The following is a 25927-nucleotide window of genomic DNA, read 5'->3' as shown; positions in this document are numbered from 1 at the left end:
GGCCATCAAAACCAGCAGTGGACATGGGACATTCTGATTCTGTATCATTGTAGGGGAAGACAATAAATAAATGTTCATGTTAATTGACCCTCACTGAAATTTCTGCCTCACGGGGGGGGGTGGAAGAAAAAAAATAAAATCAAAAATAAAATCAGTTTATGGACAGTTCTCAGCAACAGAATCCTGCCGTAACCCAGGGATTGCCTGTACTACTTAAATGTTGAGAGAGTATCTGCTTCAGGCAGTGCATTCCAGATTTTAACCATCCTCTGGGTGAAAAAGTTCTTCCTCCTCTCAACTGGGGCCTCTTATCTCTTACCCTAAACCTTTACCCTCTAGTTTTAGATATTTCTGCTATGGGAAAATAATCCCTGCTATCTATCCTAACCAAGCCACTCATTTTTTTTTGATTTCTTTAAGGTCCTCCCTCATTCTCCTCTGCTCCAAGGAAAACAAACCCTAGTCTTGCTTCATAACTGAAATGCTCCATCATGGATATTAAATATTCTTTGCTCTCCAGTGCAATTGCACCCCTTCTAAGGTGTGATGGCCAGAATTATACACGGTTGTACCATAACCTCCCTGTCTACCAGTTGTCTACATTTAGTACAAAGCAGCATGAATGGTAGAACAGATGGGTTTAAAAGCATGCTACTTTTTTTTAATATAAAGAAACAAAATAGATTAACAAGTTTAGAGGAACATTTGGAACCTCAGTGGATTTAAATCACTGGCTGTATTTGCAGAGCAGTGATTGATGTTTTAGATAATTTCAGTAATCTGAACACAGAGCAGAATTAAATCTGGGATATGACTGGACTTGTGTACCAACATAAAACATTCATAAAATGGGTTTTAAGTCCTGCATTTGAATCGGTCACAAATCCTTAAAATTCACCATGAATATCAAATACTTTGAAATAAACTAACTTCTAAAGGTGTGTAATCAATGTTGTGCCATTTTGTGCCCAACTGAAAGCATTATCCAGATACTTACTGCTCCTTTGCAGTAGAGTCGAATCTTTCCCGATGGTATCCTAACAATGATTGACATTCGCTTCCTGCTGCTATTGGGCAGAAAGGAAATTCACAACATGAATATGAATAATAAGTATATGACAGCTGAGCTGCATGATTCTATTTTTCCATTAATGTACCTAGTTGCTGTGGATTACTAATTCAAAGTCAAAGTTTTTTTACGGAATTATTTATTTTCACACTGCATGTCATCAACCACAGCTGCACTGAGCGCACTGATGATAACTGCACTTATATATGTAATCCGATAAGCCAAACAATATTAAACCTATTGCAGTTTTATATAAAAACATCTTTCACAAACCAATAATTCCTTAATACAAATTAAACAACACAAAATACAAATCTTCCTCAACTAATCTGCACAGTTTTGCTGACTACATCACATACTTGTTTCTAATTTTAAGTCGAGGATTGGGTGGGGTGGGGGGGGGGGAAGGGATAGGGACAATCATGCCAATGGTAGTGGTGGGGGAAAGGAGCAGAGGACGGGACGGGACGGGACAGAAGAGGGAGGGCACGAGGGCCGGTTGGGACAGGAGGGTGGGTGAGAATGGAGGGGCGAGAATGGAGGGGCAGGGAGAAGTACAACGCGGTTGTTGGTAAGGTGCAATAGGGAAAGAGTGTGAGAGGAGGAAGAACTGAGGGGTGAAGGGAGGGACACAAGAAGGCAGAGGGTAATGGTAGCGAATGGGGACAAGGGTGGTGAGTGGGTGCAGAGGGTGGCAGGGAGGGGAGATGGGGGAGAAGGGCAATAGAGAGGATAAAATACACATCTGCATTTTCTTTCTGCCCCCCCCCCCCCCACCCCCATGTGACTGGACCTTTTAATGAATGAAGTGACAAAAACAATACCTGGAAAATTCCAGAACATTCAAAAGCTCATATGTCTGCTCTTTTCCCATCTGGCAAATGAGAAATAAAACAATCATTTTATCTGGATTATCTCTCATGCACCTGTGGATGTACGTAGACTTCCTTCAGCAAATAAAAGCATACTCAACATATGTTTTTTTCAAAATAAACATTTTGCACAGATATTTCCACAAAGTACAATCTTTGAAGAAAAAGTAGCAAATTCTGAACATATAATGAGCTGCCACCTGGAATCACTGTCCACGTTCACCTACACCAGGGGTCATGCAGTGAAGCATCAGCAGTGATTTGGCCTCAGACAGTGAACAGCTGGAGTCACTTCCCCAGAACAGCATAAAAGTGAGGAATTCCAGCAAGACTGGGCTCTGCTGTCAGACTGCACATGGAGTCCAGCAAATCTGTGACAGATGTGATGGCATCTGTCATTCAGTAAGTTTAGGGCTTATAGCAGCTCTGCACATATGCAGGACTTATTACACTTAAAATGGTTGAACATTTGTAGTTCCCTTCAGAACCACCGACTATGGCCAGCACGACTTTCTGCAATTAATATTTCAATGCCAGAAATAAAATGGCCCAAAAAAAAATTAAGGCACAGACGAATGTGTACAAGACCAACCAGCACCAAACCTAACTCCTGCTGGTAAGGTTCCATCAAGCTACCTCCACTCTACACTCCTCATTTACACAACCTCCAGAAATAAAAACAAACAGGTTTACTTACAGCATCAATAATGACAGAATCCGGCGTTCTTCCAGTGAAAACAAATCCGAGCTTCTTTGCCGCTTTTACCAATGAATTTTCATCTGCACAAAGTTACATCTGTCAGCAACTATCTAAATAAACAGGTGGACCACTACTGCATTTCATAAAAAAAATGTAGTGACTGGTCACTTCTAGCTGCAATCCACCCTTGCCAAATGGATGCAATTTCTATGCAAGACACACAAGCTCACATCATTTCCCACACAACACTCCTTCTGTTTTTGGAAGCATTACAGGCAAAATTAGGACCAAGTTACAAAACATACAGCCCTTGGCTTCACGGGACAGTTCTTTGGAGCTTGTAAGGACTTGCTTTCACAGCAGCCACACATGACCCACTTCTCTCTCTTCTGGCCACACTAGATGCCCCATTCTTAGGCTTGACAACTTCTGTTGGGAAGCCCCAGGATTGAGGGGGGACTACAAAGATTGCTGTGGATGACTGAGATCATGGGCAAGATTCAATTCTTTCCCCCATTTGTCTCCTGCTATCACCAGACAACTGATCGCCATCTGTGCAACATTCCCTGCCCCATTCTCGACCTCAAGTTCATCCTTATCCACACTTTAATCATCACTAGTGCCAGCCTTGCCCATGTGGCATTCTGATATACAGAAAAAAGGTTGTATTTTACAGATCTGTTCCTGAGATGCAAGGACAATCTAGGATGAAATTCTGTGGATTGCTGACTCAGTATGGTCCTTCATTTGAAGATAACTGCTAAATTGAATTGCTATCTCGGTTCTCTTTCAGGTGAGCATAGAGAGAGCTGGAGAGATTTCCAGATGTCTTCCTGCATATTTATCTCTCAATCAAAACCAACAAAACAAAATAAGTTTTTCTGGTAACTTAGATCATTCCAGTTTGCTGTACACCAAGTGGGTGCTCCCTTTGTCTGCATCAGAACAATATACTACATTTCACGTGAAATACCAGATGAAGTTTAATTGGACAAGGGTGAGGTGTTGCACTTTGGGAGATCAAATGCAAGAGGAAAACATGCAGTAAATGGCAGGACCCTTAGGAGCACTGATACAGTATATAGAGGGATCTTGGGTGCAAATCCATAGCTCTGTGAAAGTGGCAACACAAGTAGATAGGGTGGTAAAGAAGGCATACAGCATACTTGCTTTCATCAGTCAGGGTGCTGACTATAAAAGTCATGAAGTCATGTTGAAGTTGTAGAAAACTTTGGTCAGGCGACATTTGGAGTACTGTGTGCAGGTCTGGTTGTCATATTGCAGGAGGGATGTAGAGGGATTGGAGAGGGTGCAGAAGAGTTTCACCATGATGTTGTCTGGATTAGAGAGTATTAGCTATAAGGAGAGGTTGGACAAACTTGGATTGTTTTCTCTGGAGCAGCGTAGGCTCAGGGGAAACCTGATAGAATTACATAAAATTATGAGGCATAGATAGGGTGCAAAATCAGAATCTTTTTCCACAGAATGAAACTGTCAAATACTAGACGTCACAGCTTTAAGGTGGGGGGAAGAAGAGTTTATAAGGTGATTTATGAGGCAAGTTATCTATCTATCTATTTACTTCACACAGACAGTGGTGGGTGCACTGCCAGAAGTTGTGTAAGCAGATACAATAGCAACATTTAAGAGGCATTTAGACAGGCACATGAACAGACAGGGAATGGAAAGATATAGACTATGTGCAGGCAGATGGGATTTGTTTGGATTGGCATCATGGTCAGCACAAACATCATGGGCCAAAGGGCCTGTTCCTGTGCTGTACTGTTCTATGTGCCATGTTTACTGGCCTAATAATTCTAGTGTAGTCTAACAAATATGCTGGACAATCATAGCAGCACTAACAATCATTACGGTCAGGGAATGCTGCTGCAAATATTATTTGTAACTGAGAACTTCAGGTAGTTGAAGATTTGCGATGAGATTCAATCTGGAGATGAGAAGGTTGGCAGCTATGGTACAATCAGATAAGATGCCAGAGGAAGCTGGGCTGGGATGAAAATAGGGTGCAGAACACTAAACCTGAACCAGATCTAACATGGTCCTTGCTCTCAGGCCGACACTGGGTGGGCCCCAAGTAGACAGCAGGTGAAGAGTTGGGAGGAAGAACTGAATCTTACCTCCATTCTCTGGCCACAGTGCATTGATCGTACACACTTCTTCTACTTGTGGCTATTTCAGAATGCCTAGAAAGTCTTGGCAAATGGCCAGAAGAGACACAAAAAGACCTATGGGGCTGTTGTGATAGCAAAGCCTCACAAGTCAGAAGGAACCAGCAATGTACCTGGCCCAAAGGCTGTATGATTTGCACCTTAGTTTGAATTTTGTCTGCAATGTGCAAAAAGCAGAAAAAACATTGCATGGGGAATCATATGTGGTTTGCATAGAAGTCACATGTGGCACACAAGGGCAAATTACAACTAGAAACGCCTTCTCAATTTTCAATGAGGCTCAGTTTGATGTAGAAATAGTTACAATTATGTTTTTGGCGTCTTATGATTGGCAGAGTCTCTGCAAAATGCAGTTCTTTCTTCCCCTGTACATGATTATAATCCCTTCTTCATTACACAGCCAAACTCAAACTTGTGCTGCCTGTAATATTTCTGAAACTCCTTCAAACATACATGGCTTTACAGTGTACAACATCCCATTTTTTCTAGTCCTATTGCACAATTATGTTCCAGCCTACAACCTTCAAGCTATGATGTTTTCCCAACCATTCCCCCTGCTTCTTCATTGGCCGCAGACCCTCCAGCTCTACCAATAATATTTTATGTGGAAGTTTTTGATCGAGCCCTCTGTATTTCCACAAAGTATTTTATTCTCCATATAGCCTGCCTTCTCTTAATTTTGGACTTCTTTTTCCGTATCCAAATCTCCTGTAAGCAGGGCATGCTCTTTATTGAGAGGACCAGCTAAACATCATACATTGTAATTACACATATTATTTTTTATTTTATCATTTTTATTTCCTTATGAGATAGGAGACCATTCAGCCATTCAAGTCTACGATGGTTCTCAGAGCAATTCCATTAATCCCATTCTCCTCCCTTCCCCACTTATTTCCCTGCAACCTATTCTTTCTCGCATTCCCTGATTATTTTGCCATGCCTCTTGGAGTAATTTACAACAGCCAATTAACCTACCAACCAGTACATTGTCGGGATGTGAGAGAAAATCAGAGCACCTGGGGTAAACCCAAGCAGTCACAGGGAGATCGTGCAATACAAGACCAACACTAAGATTTGTCAGAGCCACAAATTATTGAGAAATAATAATCTTCTTCTTCATTTAATTTGCAATTTGAACAAATCCACTTACCTAATAATTTACTACCAACCACTGAAGTTTATGCAAAAGATCAAGACAAACATTACATTCAACTGAACCGATGGCTTTAAACAGACTTTTCACCCATGAAAATGATCTCAAAAGCTCACAAGTTATATATGTAACTAAAATACCAAGGATTAAAATCAATCAAATAAGCAATGGATACACAAACATAAGCATTATTTTCTGCATCTGATGTGTTAATGGTTGCTCATTTCTCAGCAATTCTTCCCCAATAAGAATCAAACCCTGAAACTCAATCATCTGTATAAATGGCAGATTGTGTGTTTGTGACAAAGGAATCTGGTGCTTAGAAAATGTACATATGGACTTAACAGTGCATTGATCCCGATTCTATAACTGTTTCCCAAAGTTATATTCAACTTATCTCACCTGGAGATGAACCGTGGTACTTAATATCATTGCCATCATTTTCAGGAACTACTGTATGGCAAATTGCCATCATAATGAGAAATTCCTGGATTTCATTGGCTGTTGGCTGAAAAGAAGCACAAATAATGGGTATGAACCACATGATCAAGGAGTTTTTGTATCCTTTTTCATGGCTTACCATTCCAAAACCTATTTATTGGAACATGCTCGAACTGCACATTTTACTGAGAATCTTCTGTGCTCTCCTTCACAGAAATTTGTGATGCATTTATAGGGCAATTGTTAACCTGCATGCTTCGATACCTATGCAGAACTCTCTGAAAATATTAAGTTTATAAATAACACAAACAGCAGCTCTTGCAGTCTTAGCACTAAAATAGTACCCAAGTGATCCAACAAGTACTTTGTGTAGAAATATGGTGGTAGTGATAACAGATGAGAATTATTTTGACATATGAGATATGATGATTGTTTTATCAGAAAGACACCAGGGTCTCATTATCTGCAAGGGATAGGGGCACAAACTTACTCTCAGCTAATAGAAAAAGGTGAATACCACTTTGGTCATCTCCTTTGTACCCAGTACATTCCCCAATAAACATGAATATACTCTATAGTGTTTTAAAAGCATTAACATGCACTAATAAACACATTAAAATGTTTAAATACCGACAAGGAAATATTAGCTAACAAATCACTTCTATTGATACTTGTAAGCAATGGTAGATTTTGAGATCACAAGCTGCAGCTGTCTCTATTAGAGCAGTACACAGTCTATAAACTGGTCACCATATTTACAGAGTTAACAATTGGTTCCTCAATATATACATAAAATTCTGATAATCTGGCATGCTTGAGACTTTGGTAGTGCTAGACCAGCAGGTTTTCTGGTCTATTGGATGTTACTCTATTAATCTCTTAACACAATTTTAATTCACTTTTTTAAAGATATTACACAGAATTATAATAAATTTTTCAGTGAACCTGGTAAGCGTGAAGGGAACAAGGGAGCTGAGGCCCCAGCAAACAGAGGGGGACTGTGGGAAACATCACCTGCTGCTCTAGATGCCAAACAATTAGGATTTCTGAATTGTTGGATAGCAGATTATGGGAGTCTTGCTGTATGTTGGGAAAAATTCATGATGGGGCCTGGCCTTAACCACACAAGTACATGGATCTGAGGAATACGAGGACAGAGTGCAATCCAGAGGTGTGAACTGTTGGCCCAAGGTTCATATTCTGCCAAAGCTGGAGAAATTACGTTCAGTTAATTAATTAAATCAATCTGAAACCAAAAGCTACTACCTGAATGATAATCATGAAACAACACCATTGTCAAAAACTACTGGTGTTTCACTAATGAGGAAGTGCTACACCCTTGTTCAGAAATGCCAACATCTTTTGACATACTTCACTAACCTGTTGCTTAATAGAATTAGTCATGTAAACAACCCAAGAGTGAGATAACTTGCATCATAAAATTAACACAGTGCACAAACACGAATTATCAATTATCCCTAGACTATTTTAATGTAATTCAGTGTTGGCTACTTCAGTCAGACTTAAGCACATAAATTATAAAGGCAACTCTATTCTACGACTGCCCCAGTTTTGGGGACAGCTCAGTTTCTTCAGTCTCAATTTATAAGCTAAAGTGCTACACTTTGCTCACATTGAAGAGTAGAAGACACTATTTTTCCTCCATATCCATTACTTAAAATACACAAATTATCCACACTGTTATCTTTAACAGAACTGATAGGTTCTTGAATGTTCTGCCAGTGTCCCAACAATGCTTGAATCCCATGCATTTTGTAGGCAGGGTATTTGATTATTTGTAACTAAACCTCACTTTTCACTTATCCTTCACTGCTCGGGTGAACACCAACCATATATACTTTGTTTCAGGAAAAATTGTACATCAAAGCTTTTCCACACAAAGTGTTAGCAGCCATTCCTTCCTCTATGCTTATTACCTGACCACAAGGTGGAAATCATTAAATAACAATGTGAACAACTCAGGATTAAAAACAGACTACTTCACGATTCAGGTTTCATTTCCCAGATTTTCTATTGTAATACCATTCAACTGTACAAGTAAATAATTGTAGACTTACTGTCCAAGTCACTTGAAGTCACTAACACACATAACAGAGTGAACATAACACAACTGAGTAAATCAAAACGCTGCATGACCTCCAAAATAAACCATCTTCTGAACCTGCTCCAGAATAACTAAACTAATCCTGCATGCATGGTCAAGGAATTGCGAGGCATTAAATACCAACACTTCGAAGAGCTATAACTATATTGACATTTGTAAGATAAAGCTTTGATTATTGTATTTTCTGATCAGATCATAGAAAGAGAAATCTGTTACTCTGTTGATTAGGTATACTGTTATTGGAGGGACATACCTTGATCTATTTTGTTAAAATTTGTTTCAATCAAATGGGAATGGAGTTTCCAAACAACTATACAATTTCTTATATAAACATTTATAGCAATGTAAATTAACAACAGTTTGGCTATACATAATTAACTTCAGCACAATACAAAACTATTTGGCTATGCCTGAATTCTCTTGCCATGTATTAAATGGTGCAATCTTTAATGATGCATGAACTTTATTCATCTTGAGATTGTTTCAGAGTTTTCCCATCATCACAGTGCAATATTATTCAGAGGCAAATGCTGCTGTTGAGCAATTCCAATCTTAATGCTAAATACCATGGATCATATGGTACTGGAATTCCTCCTGCACTTTAAGAGAAATGAAACACAGTCTTACTTTTATCCCATTTTTTCTTAAAGACAGCAATTCAGTTTGAGATATGCTCATAGGCCATAGTTCTCGTTAATCCTAGTGATCACTTTGTACAAGGGGCCATAAATAGCAACACCTGATACCAAGCACAAATGCATTCTACAGCAGCTATTAATTGACATGAGTGATCCAAGAGATTGAGCCATAATTGCCCCCCACCCCAGAATAAGTGAAAAAAAGAATTCAGGGAGTTTCATTGTATCAGAACATCAGACCGAAATAAAATCAAGTTGTCTAAACACAAACAAGAATGTACAAGAGAAGGCAAGTAATGATCCTTGAAAACCTGTTTGCAATAGATGTAATGTCCTTCTCATTTATGACTACGCTGAACAAGGTATAGATTTTAGAACACATTAAGTACGGGCAAGATTTTATGGAGTCCGTGCAGGTCAGATTACTAACGTGGTGCAAAAGGTTTGCAATACAGGACATATTAACCAGATGTTCTTCAAACATAGTACCATCAAAGCAATTTGAAGGGATCCATAAAGTCGGGCAATTTTATTGTGGCACAATTTTGTGGTGCAGTGAAAACTTAGAGCATAGAATAGTATAGAACAGGCCCTTCAACCCACAATGTTGTGCCGACATACCTAATCCCTCCTACCTGCAGAATGCCCATATCCCTCCATTTTCCTCTCATTCATGTACCCATCCAAGCCCCTCTTAAAATCCCCCAATGAATTTGCCTCCACCACCCTATCAGGCAACACATTCCAGGCATCCACTACTCTGAGTAAAAAACTTACCCCTCACACCTCTTCTGAACTTACCCTCCTCACCTTAAATGCATGCCTTCTGGTATTGGATTGCTCAATAATAGGAAAAAGACATTGCTTGTCCACCCTATCTATGCCCCTCATAATTTTATACACTTCCAACAGATCACCCATCAGCCTCTGCCACTCCAGGGAAAAGAGCCCAAGTTTGTCCAGCCTCTCCTAATAGCACATGCCCTCTAATCCAGGCAGCATCCTAGTAAACCTCCTCTGCACCCTCTCCAAAGCCTTGACATCCTTCCTATAATGAGGTGACCAGAATTGCATGCAATACTCTAAATGCGGCCTAACCAGAGTTCTATAGAGATGCATCATAACTTCTTGACTCCTACACTCAATACCCTGATTAATGAAAGCAAGCATTCCATAAGCCTTCTTAACCACCCTATCTACCTGTGTAGCCACTTTCAATTGCACCCCAAGGTCTCTCTGCTCTTCAACACTATTAAGGGTCTTGACCTTAAGTGTACTGCCTCTTGACATCAGTCCTACCAAGGTGCAACACCTCAGATTTATCTGGGTTAAACTCCATCTGCCATTTCCCTGCCCACATCTGCAACTGATCTATATCACACTGTATCCATCACCAGTCTTCTACACTATTCACAACTCCACCAATCTTGGTATCGTCTGCAAACTTACTAACCCACCCATCAACATGCTCATCCAGGTCATTTATGTACATCACAAACAGCAGAGGTCCCAGTGCAAATCCCTGCGGAACACCACTACTCACAGGCCTCCAGCCCAAATAAATCCCTTCAACCACCACCTGTCTTCTATGGGCAAACCAGTTCTGGATCCAAACAGCCAATTCTCCAACTTCTAAATTTTAACCTAATTTAGTACAGTAAACACTGTCACTTGTGGGTTTTTAATGGGACACTGCCACATAAAAAACCACTTTGCTAGTGTAATTTAGTTAAGCAATCAATTCTGGACAACCATCGACATTATTATTGAATATAAAACTCCAAGTCATTTTTGCACATCACCTAGGGGGGACTGAGTTAGGACCCAAGAGCATGACCTAATCCGTGTCCTATTAAAACCTAATAAAAAGGACTTAATGATAAATTTTCAAAAACAGGAGAAGGTCAAGAAGGATAAATTTTGATTTGAAAATATAAAGATATTATATATACAAATGCACAGAGAGAAAGATTTAATACAAGCAAACACCCTCGAGAAGAAAATTTTCCTTCAAATCCCAAAGAACCTGCAAATGTCAAAGTTTTTGAACACCAATAATTCAGAGGTATTCACTTGGCTGAGCTCCGAGAATTATCTGATCTCAACATGTTATTTGGTCAAATCCAACTACTTAATTAAAATATTGACTATTGAATACTTTTATTATTGACATACCAACCTGGACTGCAGTTTTAAATAATTAATTTTACACAAAATGCTTCAGAATTCTCAGAATCAGATTAAGTCATTACATAAATTGAATTCTTTGTTCTGAAAAAAATTGGTATAAGTACACTGTAAAACACACAATAACAAAGACTCACATGCCCATTGACGATGTTATCTATTAATGTTGGATCATCAAATTCAGGTGATCTCTGGGAAGTAAACACGTGTCTACAAATCGAAAACATGGAAAAAGTAATCATATAATCTTTTTCTTACTTGACCCAAATTTCATATTGTTCCCTCCATTTCATTCTTGGTCCAATCTAACTTTTAGTCACCGTAAAGAATGATAAAAGCTCAGGTTTTGCTTGTCATAGAAGTAACTTTTGAACTTTTATACATATTTATAGATGAAGGAACACGAGCAAGCTTTCCTTTTACTTCTATCTGTTCCACCATTCAACAGTATCATGGCTGCACTTCAACTCAATTTACCTGGCAATGACTTAAATCACTTTATACCCTTATCCAACAAAGGCTCCCTGTCCCAAAAATAAGTCTTTGACCCTTTCCCCAGTGAGTTTTGGGATCCAGATTTCCACTGCTTAATTTAAGGAAAACTGCTAACTGATGTCACCTCTAAATCATCTTAGTCTACAATGTCTGTGTCATTCAATATTTGAGCATTATCGAAGTCAACTTTCCCTGCACTTCACTATTTATCCTCAAATAGGTGGTGGTGAGCTACCTCCCGAAATGCTTGAACAGTTAGCAGGAGTGAGTTCCTGAATAATGGCCCACAAAAACATTGAAGGGATGGAAGTAGGTGTGCAAATTGGAGAGGAAGCATGTGAATTTTTAAATATTTGCTCTCCTTCTCCTAGCTGGTAAAGGTATCATGTTGGGCAAGTGCCCAAAGAACAGCTTTGGGGCAACCATTACAAGGGCAAGGAATGGGTTAGGTAAAGGGGGTCGAGAGAGCAAGAAAACAGGGGAAAGAGGGAGTGAGGAGGAAGCGAGTGAGCAAGAGCATGGAGAAGGGGAGGAAGGGCAAGCGAACGATAGGACGGGGAAAGGGTACAAGACTGGCAGGTACTGCAAGGGGAATGCAAGAAGAAAATGGAGGTGGCGGCAAGGGCAGGCAAGAGAGAAAAAGAGGTCAACATGATGAATGAGAGAAAGGATGTATTCGATGATGAGTCTTGTTCCCATTCATTTCCTTACATCTCCTCCAGTCACGTGTAACTAACAAGCCTTCACTACCAGCTCTCAGCTGACAGCACCATCACTGTTTGTGTCATTCAGTTGCACTTTATCACCACTCTATTACAGGCATCGTCCAGTTCTTCCCAGTCTTCTCTGCAACTCAAAATATCTTTTATTTCTATCTTTTCCTGGGTCTGATGGAAGATCAACCTGAAGCATTAACTCTTGCCACAAATGCTGCCTCACCTCCAGAGTACTTCCAACATGTTGATTTTATTTCAGCACTCTTGCATCTGTACTCATTTACTTTTAGAATCTGTTACCTCCAGCTTTTTACAGTTCTAATGAAATGCTATCATCCTGAAGCAATTTCCCTTCTCTACAGATGCCATCATCCTGAAGCAATCTCCTTTCTCTAAAGATCCTGATCTCCCCTCTCTACACATGCTACATATTTGCAGTTTTTCTATCTTAATTTCAAATTTGCTGCACTATGAATGCATCTCTTTTGTAGATAACAAAGATGAGTGGTGAATGATTGTTTTTTGAATTTAAGGAAGTGTGCGGGTTGGGAAAGGGTAGTTACTTTTTTGACATTTATTAATAATCTGGATTTGAGTACATGGGAGCAAATCTGCAGATAAGAAACAGAGAAAAGCAATAATATGGAGACTTCTGCAGCTCTGACTCACTGGCAAAATGACAGACGCACGGCTTTAATTGCATTTCGTTAGCAAAGTGCGAAGTGAAACTTAGAACAACTCAAAGCACTTTATACCTAATGAAGCATATTTGAGAAGTAGTTACTGTGTTATTTTGGGAAACTTTCCAATCTGTGGACCTCAGGATCACACAAATATGATAACACAAATACACTAGATGACAGGAGGTGTAGGCCCCTCAAGCCTGCCCCACCACTCAATATGATCGTGGCTGATCTATGCTGGCCTCAACTCCTCATCTGTGACAGTTTTTCATAATTCTCAATTTCTTGATCTTTCAAATATTTATCCAACTACACCATAAATATAATCTGACATCAATTACCTTCTGGGGCAGAGGATTCCAGAGCTTCTCTACCCTCAGAAGACTTTTTTCCACACCTCAGTTTTAAATGACCAGCCCCTTATTTTGTAACTACATCTCTTTGTTCATGACTTTCCCAACAGTGAAATATCTCAACATCCACCCTGTCAAGCCCCCTTAGGACCTTATATATTTGAATAAGTCACCCCTCATTCGTCTAAGAACCAAGGAATACAGACCCAAAACTGTCCAGCCTCTTTCAAAAGGACAACACTCTCATCCCAGGAATTAGCCTGGTGAATATCCTGTGGACTCACAACAAAACTGTCCTATTCTTAAACTCCAACCCCCTTTGCAATAAAAGCCAAAATGCCTCTTGCTTTCTTAGCTGCTTGTTGTATCTACTTGCTTTATCATTCATGTACAAGAACACCTGGATTCCTCTGAACATCACTCACTTGCAGTCTCTCTCCATTTAGATAATAATCTACCTTTTGATTCTTCTTAAGTGCATAACCTCACACATCCCCACACTAAACTCCACTTGCAAGGTTTTCACCCAATCACTCAATCTATCTGGGGCAGCACAGTAGCACCAGAAATCAGAGTTCAAACCTGACGTTGGGTGCTGTCTGTGTGGACTTTGCATGTTTTTCCTGTGACTGTGTGGGTTGCCCCCAGGTGATCCTAAACATGTGCAGATTGACAGGTTAACTGTCCATGGTAAATTGCCCCATGAGTGGTAGAATGGGAAGGAGATTACAGGGTTGATGAGAATGTGGGGAGAATAAAAGAAATGGAATTATTGTAGGATTAGTCTAACCGGGTAGCTGCTGATCAGCACAGACTTGGTGGGCCAAAGGACCCGTTTCTATGTTGTATGCCTCCAGGATTCTATTTATATCCTCTTGTGGAATCACAATATCCTCATCACAACTTGCCCTTCCACCTATTTTTATATCATTGGCAAATTTGGAAACCTTTCATTTCATCCCCTCCTGCAGTTCATTAAGGTAAACAGTAAACAATTGAAGGTCAAAAATCCCTAGGATAGTTTACTAGCTACAACCTTATCCCAAGGGTACTCAATTCGCTACATGCCTTATGACTGCATAATTCTTGTATGCTGTGGGCTAAGACATAGATAATTGTTGCCCAAACACCAAGATTTAATTTCCCATTCTTCTTTGGAATACAGTAAAACTCCAATAATTCACTACCTCATTGTTCAGAAATCTCAAAGGTTCAACATCTAGCTTACTAGGACCCACTTCCTACTCCCTTTAAACTCAGCAGGACCGGTTTCTAGTACTCTCTTTAAACTCACTGGAGTTCCATTTCCCATTCTTCCTTCAAATTCATCAGGGCCCAGTTCCCGCACTCCTTTAAATTCAAGGGGTTCACTGGAAAGTTTATTATCCTTTGTGCTAGATACACAAGTGGAGTGTTTCCCCCCCCCACCCCCCCAGATTCAATCTGACCAGCTTTAACAGGGTTCTTTAATGTCATTCTTGATCTAATGTTTCCCTGAGGTCAGGGCAGTCACTCTCAACTCATCTCCGGAATTCAGCTCTTCTATCCATGCTTGAACCAAAGCTCCAGAGGGGTCTAGAGCCAAGAGGAGCTGATAAAATCCAAACTGAGCACTAGTGAACAGATGATTGAAAAGTAGGTGCTACGTGATAGTACCGTCAGTGATACTTGCCATCACTTGGATGGCAAGCGGTAATAGACATTTAGGATTGGATTGTCCTGATTTTTGTCAATACAACATACATGGACAATGTTCCACATTGTTGGGCAGTTACCAGTGTTGTAACAGCACTGAGCAGCATCATACCAATTATCTACTTCCAAGCTTCTGGTACCGCCTTTAATATCCTAACAAAATCATCAATCCATGGGATCAAACACAATTGTGGTAGAATGCCAAATTAGCTAGACCATGAGGTTAAAGAATGGGCTGAATCTTGAGCCTCTGCCAGTAGTTGTGGATGTAACTGCTGATACTTTTGTTCTCAGAATGAAGACACCCAGATTGTCAAAATCCTATTAAAGATCTGTGAGCAACCCGATGAGCCACTTGTTGGCAAAGAGAATTTCTCACTGGTCCCTCACCATACTGCTGTGCACCTAATCTCCCAGAATATGCTTCGGCAAGTGGTCTACCCTTTTAGCGATCCAAGATTTTCCGGTGCAAATGGATATCTGATGGGTGAGATGCCTCTGACTGAGTGAGAGCCTGGGAAGGAACATAATCTCTGGTACACAGGAAGGATGAGGAGAATTCCAAAGGGGATGGTGGGGGAAAACAATAAAATCATAAAAACCTATTTTAAGTAGCCTCAATCAATTACTTGTTTTGGTCCAATATGGATTAGGTAGCTTGCTAAGTAAACAACAAAGACTGTTGTGAATCCTCCACTAAGTACAAGCCTGCTCTACTTCACTACTTATAGATTACAGCTCAGTGGTTAACACTACACTGTCAATAGGTGCTCAATGTACAAAGAACTCAACTCTGCAGAATTAGACGTACAGCAAAGCTCCTCCAACCATGGCAACTAGGTACTACAATTTGAGAAGTATCATACACATGTAAAAATGAAATTCTCACATTAGCAGGTAGGTAATAAAAAATTTCTCTTACCCCAAATCATCTGAAGACCGTTCAGCATCAGAGTCCGTCATATGACTGAGTAAAAAGAATTTCATTATAAATTTAATGTACGAATTCCAGAAGAATTAAACAGCTATAATACATTCACAAGGGAAATGATTAAGCATATAAGTTGGCTTCTAGTTCACAAAGAATTTCCAAGCATCTCTAGCTAGTGGAAAAGTAAAGACAATTGCACTAACCAGGTTCAGCAAAGAAAAATTAAGAATACAACTGACGGACAACTAAGCTTTCCCAAATGCCTTTTCGCTTACATTAAAGAACATTCTATTTTAATATTATAATGATGAGAATACCATTACAGTGTACAGATGTTAGATATTACCAATCTGCTGTAATATCAAACTACATCCTCATTATATACAAATGCCACAATTAAATTTTCCCATTTCTCCAAACAATACACTTTAAAATGAGCACTTTCCAGATCACAAAAATGTTTTGCTATTTTGAATTTAGTTGCTTTGTGGGCATTGAGGAGGGTGCACTTGTCTTTCACTGACAATATCTAGTAATAATGTTAGTGTCAGACTGCAAATGAAGAAAGCATGGGCCAAATATAACCATGTCGATAATAAACTCAGCATTTTCCAAGCACCTTTGGCACTATGTGGAAAATTGATGAACCATATTGGTATACTTCATCATTCTGTTTTCTTCTTCCATGTACTTTCCTGATTCCACGATAACTCACAATAAATTAAAGTCTAAAAATAAGCATTTATCTAGATTACTCAGTTATGTGCTTACCCATATGAAATTCCAGCAATGGAACATTTTTTAAATGCCATGATGTTGCAAGTTAATGTGCCGGTTTTATCTGAAAATAAGTATTTAACCTGGAAGAGGAAATTAAAAACAATAAATCCATTTATTTAAAAAGACACAAAGTGGCTATTTCATCTTTCGTTGCAGGAAATGACTGTCTATAAATTCCAACGCTCTGCAGCTCTTGTCCTTTAGACTGAACTACAATTGTCATTGCTTAGATATAACTTAAGTTACTATATTACTCAACAGGATCACAGCATGTTCCATTGAATAAATGAAGGGCAATTAATTCATGTTAGATCAATATAGATATGCTCAATATAGATAATTCTGATCACCAAATATTATTAATCATTATATTTGAGAGGTTAAATTCTAATCTCTCCAAACAGACTAGAGGCAGCAACATTTAATTTTTTTTTTCAAATTATGCAAAACCAATTTGAATTTTTATCTTTTAACATAAGGGAAGAAAACCCCAAGATAGAAGTATTACTAAAAGAAAATACCTAACACCAAGCTAAACAAGCAGATGTTATTGCAAGTGACTAATCGCCTGGTCACGTTGCAGGTTTTGAGAAGTTTCTTCAAGAAAGACAGGACGAGGAGGGTGGGGGTTGGTTATCTTACTGAAGTCCAGAACGTTGGATCTTGGCACTGAAACGCATGATTTTCAATGACGCAGACTTTAAATTTGGGAATGCCTATGAGGCAAAAATTGAAGGAGAAAACTGCAGAGAAAAGGAGGAATGAAACCCTGCGAGGTTTTGAAAGGACTGAGAATTTTAAAATAAAGTTTTTGCATGACCAAGATTCAAAGCAGGTCATCAAGAGTATGAGATAGGACATGGGCAGCAAAGCTTTGGATGACTTCAAGTTAATGTACAAGTAGAATAAGGGAGGCCAGAGAGCAATATGTTGGAACAGTCAAGCTGTAGAAGTACAGAGAAAAGGATTAAGGGTTATAACAGCTGAGGCTGGGGAGATGGCCAGTATTAATGATGTCTCAAAGAAACAGTCTGAAGTTTAAATTAGGGTCATATACGAAACAAGGATCATGAACAGTCCAGTTCAATTTCTGACAGACATCATGGAGAGGGTGGAGTTGGTGGTTCAAGAATGAAGTTTGTGACATGAACCAAAGGCAAAATACTTGGTCATTCAGTACCTGGTTTGAGGAAACTGTTGGTTATCCACTGCTGCATGTCAGGCAAATAGTCTGATAATTTAGTGATAATGGAAAAGTGTACCGAAACACTAGTGAGGAAGTGCTGTCAACATAAATCTGGAAATTGACTCTGTTTTCAGATGTTAACTAGAGACAGCAAAGAAAACAAAAAAGGATGGCCAGATACTTGGGAAGCAAGTGCAGAAAGAAAATCTTGCAGATGATTTTTGGCTTTGACTAGATATATAATGAAACCAGGAGAGTGCTAGACAACATTCGAGACACATATAATGAGGATGTTGTTATCAACAGCAAAGGGAGTTTGAAAACAACTAGGAAGGATAAGTCAACTTTTGTTATAATTGCAGCTGATATTATCAGTGATTATGACAAGAACTGTTTCAGTACAACAACAAAATATTAACATAATCCAAGGTACTTCACAGGAATATTGTCAAACAAAAGACATACAGAGCCTTTCAAGGAAACATCATGGTAGATGATCAAGATCAGAGGTTGGTTTTGAGAAGCATCTTAAAGAAGAAACCAGATTCAGTGAAATATTGGGAAGTCCAGAGCTTAAGATTTTGGATGCCAAAGATAATTCTGGCAGTGGTGGAATGATTAAATTCAGGGAACTTCACTGTGGTTTACAAAGGTCTAGGGAGTCGCAGAGAAATGGAGAAATAACAATATGGACATGTTTGAAAACAAGAACGAGGATTTTAAAATTGAGACTTTGAATAACCAGGAACCAATGTAGATCTGCAAGCACAAAGGTAATAGTGAAAAGAACTTGGTGCAAGACACATGCAGCAACATTTTGGATGACTTTGTTTATAAAAAATTAGAATGAGGATCACCATCCAAGAATTGATCAGAACACTCAAATCTAGATGTACTCTCTTTGGCTCTGTAGCCTTACAGTACAGCACTACTGGGTCTGCCAAGTACTTTGGGTGCTCAGATCTCTATAGTGGGACTTGAACCCAAAGCTTTCCAATCCAGTGGCAAAAGTCCAACCAGCTGCTTGTTGACAGTCACCATCAATCATCATAAAGAACTAGGAAACAACAAACCATGTCAGCTAGGAATCGAGCATTTGGACAGAGAAAATTGGAATTTAAAAATTTAGAGACAGAGGCTAAATTGGACAACACAGAGATTGTGATAATGAGATTAACCTATTTTAATCTCTGCAGGATGCATACAAAATGCCTGCTGTAACCTATTAACGTGATTTCAGTGACCATCCAGCACTAATCATGTGTAGGTCGCCAGTGTGCAATCAAGGAGCTAAATTCTTTGGTTAGCATCACTTGAAGCCAGCGAGCAAAGATTAAAGTCAACCTTCAGTTCTTAAAGGGGAGGTGCCTTATGTGTACAAAGGCGATACAACAGCACTCTGGGAGTAGATTCATCAAAAATGTTCCTCACAGTTGATAGCAGGCACCAGATTTTATCAGAGAAGCAAAGAACTGCAGATGCAGACTGGAGGAACTCAGCAGGCCAGGCAGCATCAGTGGAGAAAAGCAGGCAGTCAACGTTTCAGGTCAGGACCAGACCTGAAAAGTTGACTGCCTGGCCTGCTGAGTCCCTCCAGCATCATAGTGTTTTCAACCACATTTTATCATGCGTTTCTGGAGACCTGAGCAAACAAGGAGGAGTGGATTTGTCTCTCCTTGGTTAACTAGGAAGTCTTCTGTGGCAATAATAAGAGGTAACAAGTGAACACCAAGAATCAAACCCCCAGAACATGAAGATTTGCAGACTCAATGATCAAGTTGTGTCTGATGGCCAATGTCTCAACTTCCATTGCAGCATAAGTAGCAACCACCCAAGATCCAAGTGCTTCAGTGAAATATCATATTTGTCACACAATGGGTCTTGAATACCAGGAGCTTTGAAGATATCAGAGCATTTAAGTGATCCATCCACCAACAAAATACACGGTTACACTGATGTGCCCTAGAGAAAAGGCAGTGGTTCATGGAGCATGAAACTGCTCTCCTCTCTCAGGCTGACAGCATTCATGATCCAAGCTTTGGCACTTTGCCAGTGACTATGCTATTATTGATCAACTAACCAGCCCACTCTGCTGCCATTAATGGTAAAAGAATGTAATCCAAAGCCAGAGCTCCTCGTGGTGATCTTGCAAGGACATCTTCAGTAGCTTCCATCAGCCATGATGCAGCCACTGTGAGCTGGGGGCAGGAGGATGTAGTTTGCAGGGGCTTTGTGCAGGGGCACTAGAATAGGTAAATGCACAAAGAAAATGATCAGGTTGATGTTTACCTGGTTGTTGTCATGTTGGAAATTTAAAGATTAGGACTGTTGACCAATTGAGAAAAAAGAATGAAGTTAAGCACAGTCTGAATTGATATGTTAAATAAATAATATCAATAATTCACATCTTTAGAAAATTCAATTAAACTCAATTAATTAAAACAGTTTTTAAATTATTTTACTTTTAATACTTTTTCCAAAAAAGGTAATGGTTTTATTAATATTTTTAAAACACTGTTTGAACATTTGTGAAGGTCAAAAGATTCAGAAACAAAACGTGTTCATGACAGTGAACTAAGCGCAGGGGTGCAGCTGTCAAAGATTTTCTTATTGGGCAGGATTTGCTCTGCTCCATCTCTTAACCCTTGACCCCTTGAAGTTTCAGCACATTGGTTTTGCCATTGAATAGAAAACCTGGGAAAAATATTTTACGAATTTGTTAACACCTTCAGCTAACTTGCTAAATCGAAATTAAACCTGTTTGCACACATTTAACAACAATTAGTTTTGATGACCTCATAAATACGGTTTGGGACACTGATTCGGTGTGATTTTCTTTTCTGTTATAGTGGTCAAACTGTTGTTGATCATGTCAGCATCCAAGGCAGATTAAGGAGAAAACATTCTTCTCTTTCTTAGGCAGTCCCTCAGGGTCAGGGGTAACTTGTTTCCTCTCCAGTTCTATGGGTTCTGGGTTGGATAACAAGGTCAATTGGGGCCTGCATTCTAACACAGCTGGGACAAGAAGTGCTTGACAGTACAATTAGGTGGGTAGCTTGGGAGGTCATGTGCTCCTACTGTTTACACTGGACTTTTGCGAACTCCAAAAAGGGATTCGAGGCACTCAGTGCCATCCTAAATGCCCCTCCTCTACTTTGAGCAGTCATGGGCCAGGGATTCCCATGAGTCAAGCATATGTTACAATTTATGGCCAGCTTTGAGAACTTCCTTGAACCATTTCTCCTATCACCTTGATTATCACATGCCAGAACAGAGTTCAGAGCATAGTGTACATTTTGGGAATCTGGGATTGGCATTGCAAATGACGTGGCCTGCCCAAAGTTAGCTGAGTGTAAATAAGGCCTCAGTGCTGGGGCTGTTGGTCAGGGAGAAGTTGCTGATACTGCTTCCATTATCCGCTTAGTGGATGTAGAGAAATTTATGGAGACAGCATTGGTGATACCTCTACAGCTTCTTCATGTATTTGTATAGGTAATTTTATTTCAAAAATGTACAGGGGATTGCAGCTGACCAATAGTCTTAATGTTTAAACACTTTTCCTGGACAACCAAAGATTGTGCTGGAGCACCGAAGGTGATGAAAAACATCATCGATGTCTACCTCTGTTGAGAAATGGTCCCCAAGACAAGGAAAGTGGTCTGTACTTTCCAAGAGCTCATCATGGACCTCTGTTGTTGGGAGAACTGTGCAGTTGTGTGAAGTTTAGTATAGGTCTGTTGTTTTGGGCTGATTAGTGCATGGCCCACTCTCTCAAATGCTTCAGTGAACAAGTTGATGATGACTTGGAATTTGGCTGACAAACTTGTGCATACTTAAGTATCACCTGCAATCAAGAAGATTGAAAACATTTTGGTTCTGGAGTGCAGGTGACGCAGGTTGAAGTGTTTCTCATTTATCCTGTAAATTTGTTTCACTCCAGCAGGAAGCTTATTGGGCGGTGAAGGGCAATGGAAAGAGACAGGTTAAGGAAAATGCTGGGGTGATTACTCAGGCTTGTGATTACTCAGGCTTGCTTGACATCAGTCTCTACTGAGATTGGGTTTGCAATGGACCAAAAGGTTAGAAACCCTGCTTTCACTTTATCATGTAGCAGGCATTGGATGGACACCAAATTCTGAGGGCAGCCAAATCCAAAATCCTCCACGGTTTCCTCAAAGGCTTCTGAATCCAAATAAGATCACTCATCAAGGCTGATGTTGCTGTGTTTCTCTTGGAATTGTCAAACAGTGAAGGGTCTTAACACAAAACATCGACTGTCTCTTTCCCTCCACAGATGCTGCCTGACCTGCTGAGTTCCTCCAACAGATTATTTTTGTTCCAGATTCTGCAGTTTCTTGTATTTCCAAGGTAATTTCCATTGTGTTTCTAGATTAATGGAATCCACATTAGGAGTTAGGGAGCAGCTCTTCATCCTCTGGGAGGTGGTGGTTGAGGTTACATTCCCTGTAATGACTTTTCCCCTGGCAGCAGGCAATGGTTGAAAAAAAATATTCGGTTTAACCGAATATACCTTCCAACTCACAGTATAGATTGAAGACAGCAATTTTTCTTCAGTAAAAGGCATTGTTTTGCTTAAGGAAACAATTTGAAGTTATTTATACAAAATGGAGAACCGCACTTGAAGCATTGAGGGCCTGAAGTCCAAAGCTATATTTTAACATTTAGAAACAATGCTTAATGAAAACCAAATATTTTCATGGAAATCAAATTAAAAGTAAATTACTTCTAATTTTTAGAAAAAATGATAATCATTTTGTCAAATACTGATTCTGTAAATTTTGTTGATGTTTCCCACCTGGCCAAGCTCCTCATTCAGATTAGAAGTTCTGGCCATTGCAGGCGTGTCTGTTTTTGAAAGATACATATCCATATCCTGCAATATCAAAGAAAATGAAACACTAACTTAAATTCAGAGCTCTTGATGTATAACTACCACTGTTTAACAGAAACTTTAGCATTGGATGCTCAAAAATAACATCTTTATTTTATGCGCAAAACATCTGTACATTTTAATTTTCTCAAGTGATTATCAAGTATTATGTTACACAATCTCCCTTAAATGCATGCTAAATATAGACAAATATTAAACAATTCAAATACACAATGAGAGAAAATTCAGGTATAATTACTTTAAACCAGTTAATCCATTCTTTTTGTTCCTATGACATTTTAAATAAGCTCACAGAATTGTTAAGTGAGCTGGTATCACATTTTTAATGTATCATCAATGTGACAAACACATACCCAATTAATGAAAAGAGCCTGTGTAAACTTAACAACTTCCAAGGTTACCAACAAACTGATTGGAATAAGGTTGTTGTAGAGAATGATGAAGGTGAGAAGGTTGAACCCAAAATTAGGTGTGGTATTACCTATGCAAAGAAAAAAAAGATATAATTAACTTCACAATCCCGTCAATAGGGATCAGAACTAACACTACTTCCATCACCTACTAACACAGTTTCCTGATCAAATTCATATGTCTGGGCAGCATTGCAAGTTTAACTAGTTTCTTCAAATATTGATTTCAGTTTCTAGCCCTTCACTGATCCAATTCTTAACCACTGAAAATATGGAACAGTTAGTCTGCGTAACTTCAATTAAATTATTTCTGGGTATGTCTTGATCAAACAATTATTTCTTATGTTCTGTTAGTTCAGTGATAAGCAATTCCAAATAAGAATGAATCTTAAAACTGTGCAATAATAATAAACATTCCACAGCTGACTTTATCATGGAGGAAGGTCACTGATGAAGCTGCTGATATTGCCTTTAATTACATGTTTAGAATGCTGGAAATCTGGAGTAACAAACACACAATGCTGGAGGAACTCAGCAGGTCAGGCAGCACCTATGGAGGGAAATGAACAGTCAATTTTTCGGGCCAAGACCCTTCATCAGGACTGGAAAGGAAGAGGGGAGGGAAGGGGCTTGCGCTAGCAGATGATAGGCGAGTCCAGGTTAGAGGGGGAAGGAAAGTAGGTGGGGGAGGGAGGTAAAAGAGAATGATGTGAGAAGATGGGAGGTGATGTGGAAGAGGCAAAGGGCTGAAGAAGATGGAAACTAATAATAGTGGACAGTAGACCATGGAATAAAGGGAAGGTGGGGAACCAGAGGGAGGAAGATGTGGGTGATGGGCAGGTTGCGAGGGTAAAGAGGTAAAGAGGCCAGAGGGATAAAGGAAAACGAAAAGGGGAAAGGGGGAGTGGTTACCAGAGGTTAGAGAAATCGATATTGATGCCATTGGGTCGGAGATTACCAAGACAGAATACAAGGTGTTGTTCCTCTAATCTGCGTTTAGCCTCAATTTGGCACTAGAAGATGCCGTCAACAGACATGTCAGTATGGGAATGGGAAGTGGAATTAAAATGGTTGGCCACCGGGAGGTCTTGGTTGTTTCGGTGGACAGAATGAAGGTGCTTGACAAAGTGATCCCCCAACATGTCTGTGCGAGGATTCAGGTACTTTCCTGCATTCTGGTATGACTCCAGCCTTCAGAGAGTTTTCTCTCCAACTTATGTTAACTTCTATTTCATTTGATGCCACACTCTAACAAATGTAAAAATACCCAAGCCAAATCACCTCTCCAGAGTTCAGTTCTTTTGTCCATATTTGAACCAAGGTGATGGACTCAGATAATTCTTCGTTAAATTTGTTAATTTTTGACACTTTGAGATTATGCAAATTTCTCTAACACTGAGTACTTTAAAGATTTTTTCTTTTTTGTGTAAATGCTTAATAATTTCTTAGAAAAAGTTAACAGAATGTATAATATGTTATTTTTTAAAAAGTAGTTCTTAACATTTCTGAATGCCAAATGTGCAGAATCTTTCAGGAGACTTGACTTAACCACCTGTCAAATATCATGGAAAGGGTAGTTCTGGCTACCCTGCCTACAAGATGGCTTTAGTGTGCAGTTAGTCCTGCTGTCATACAAGGTCTTGCCATTCAGGTTCCAGAAGCCTTGCAGCACAACTCAATGCCAACTGAATCACACTGTCAAAGTGCAGACTTTTGTTGTAGATCAGCAACAACATATACAGTATATGGGCATTGCTGGTAAGACCACCATTTATTGTCCATCCCTCAAGCTGATGTTTAGTGGCCATCTTGAATCACCTCGTGGCTGCTGGTGAAGGCATTCTCATGGTGCTGTAACTTTTAGGATTTAGACAACATGACAATAAAAGGAACATTAATGTATTTCCAAGTCAGCATATTGAGGGAAACTTGCAAGTGGTTGTGTTCTCAAACGTTGCTGACTTGGTCTGGCTTAGTGGTATACATTTTGCAGTTTGATAGATGCTTTTGGAGAAGCCCAGAAGTAACTGCAATGCTTTTTGTAGACGATACACACTGCAGCCATGACGCAGTAATGACAGAGACTAAATGTCTAGAGTGGCAGATAAGCTTTTTATCCTGGATAGTGTCAAGCTTTGAGTGTCGTTAGGGTTGGATTCATCCAGGCAACTGGAGAACGTTCTATTACATTCTTAACCCAATGCTTTGTAGAAGGTGCAAAGGCCTGGGGAGTCAAAAGAATCACCCACTACAGGATACCTTGTTTCAAACCTGCAATTGCATCTACAGTATTTAGGTGGCTGTGCTTGTTATATCTCTGAGCAACAACCCACAGGATGATTGTACGTGGACGTGGTAGCAACATTACCAATAAATGTCAATGGTATGTGAT

General features: G+C 39.5%; 1 protein-coding gene across 1 annotated transcript in view; it reads right to left on the bottom strand.

Annotated features, from left to right (window-relative positions):
• atp8a2 (ATPase phospholipid transporting 8A2) overlaps nt 1-25927 on the bottom strand; it is a 371705-nt gene that overhangs the window by 193928 nt on the left and 151850 nt on the right. Inside the window, exons 14-22 of the mRNA XM_052026103.1 lie at nt 23479-23606; nt 23030-23107; nt 17019-17107; nt 16243-16283; nt 11512-11591; nt 6386-6491; nt 2639-2721; nt 1894-1943; nt 998-1067 (exon numbers count right to left, since the gene is read on the bottom strand). Coding sequence (XP_051882063.1) covers nt 998-1067; nt 1894-1943; nt 2639-2721; nt 6386-6491; nt 11512-11591; nt 16243-16283; nt 17019-17107; nt 23030-23107; nt 23479-23606 — 725 coding nt within the window. The remainder of the gene's footprint in view (nt 1-997; nt 1068-1893; nt 1944-2638; nt 2722-6385; nt 6492-11511; nt 11592-16242; nt 16284-17018; nt 17108-23029; nt 23108-23478; nt 23607-25927) is intronic.

This window comes from Pristis pectinata, chromosome 11 (genome assembly GCF_009764475.1).
Source record: "Pristis pectinata isolate sPriPec2 chromosome 11, sPriPec2.1.pri, whole genome shotgun sequence".
In the NCBI taxonomy this organism is placed as follows: domain Eukaryota; kingdom Metazoa; phylum Chordata; class Chondrichthyes; order Rhinopristiformes; family Pristidae; genus Pristis; species Pristis pectinata.
This window is presented reverse-complemented; position numbering and strand designations above follow the sequence as displayed.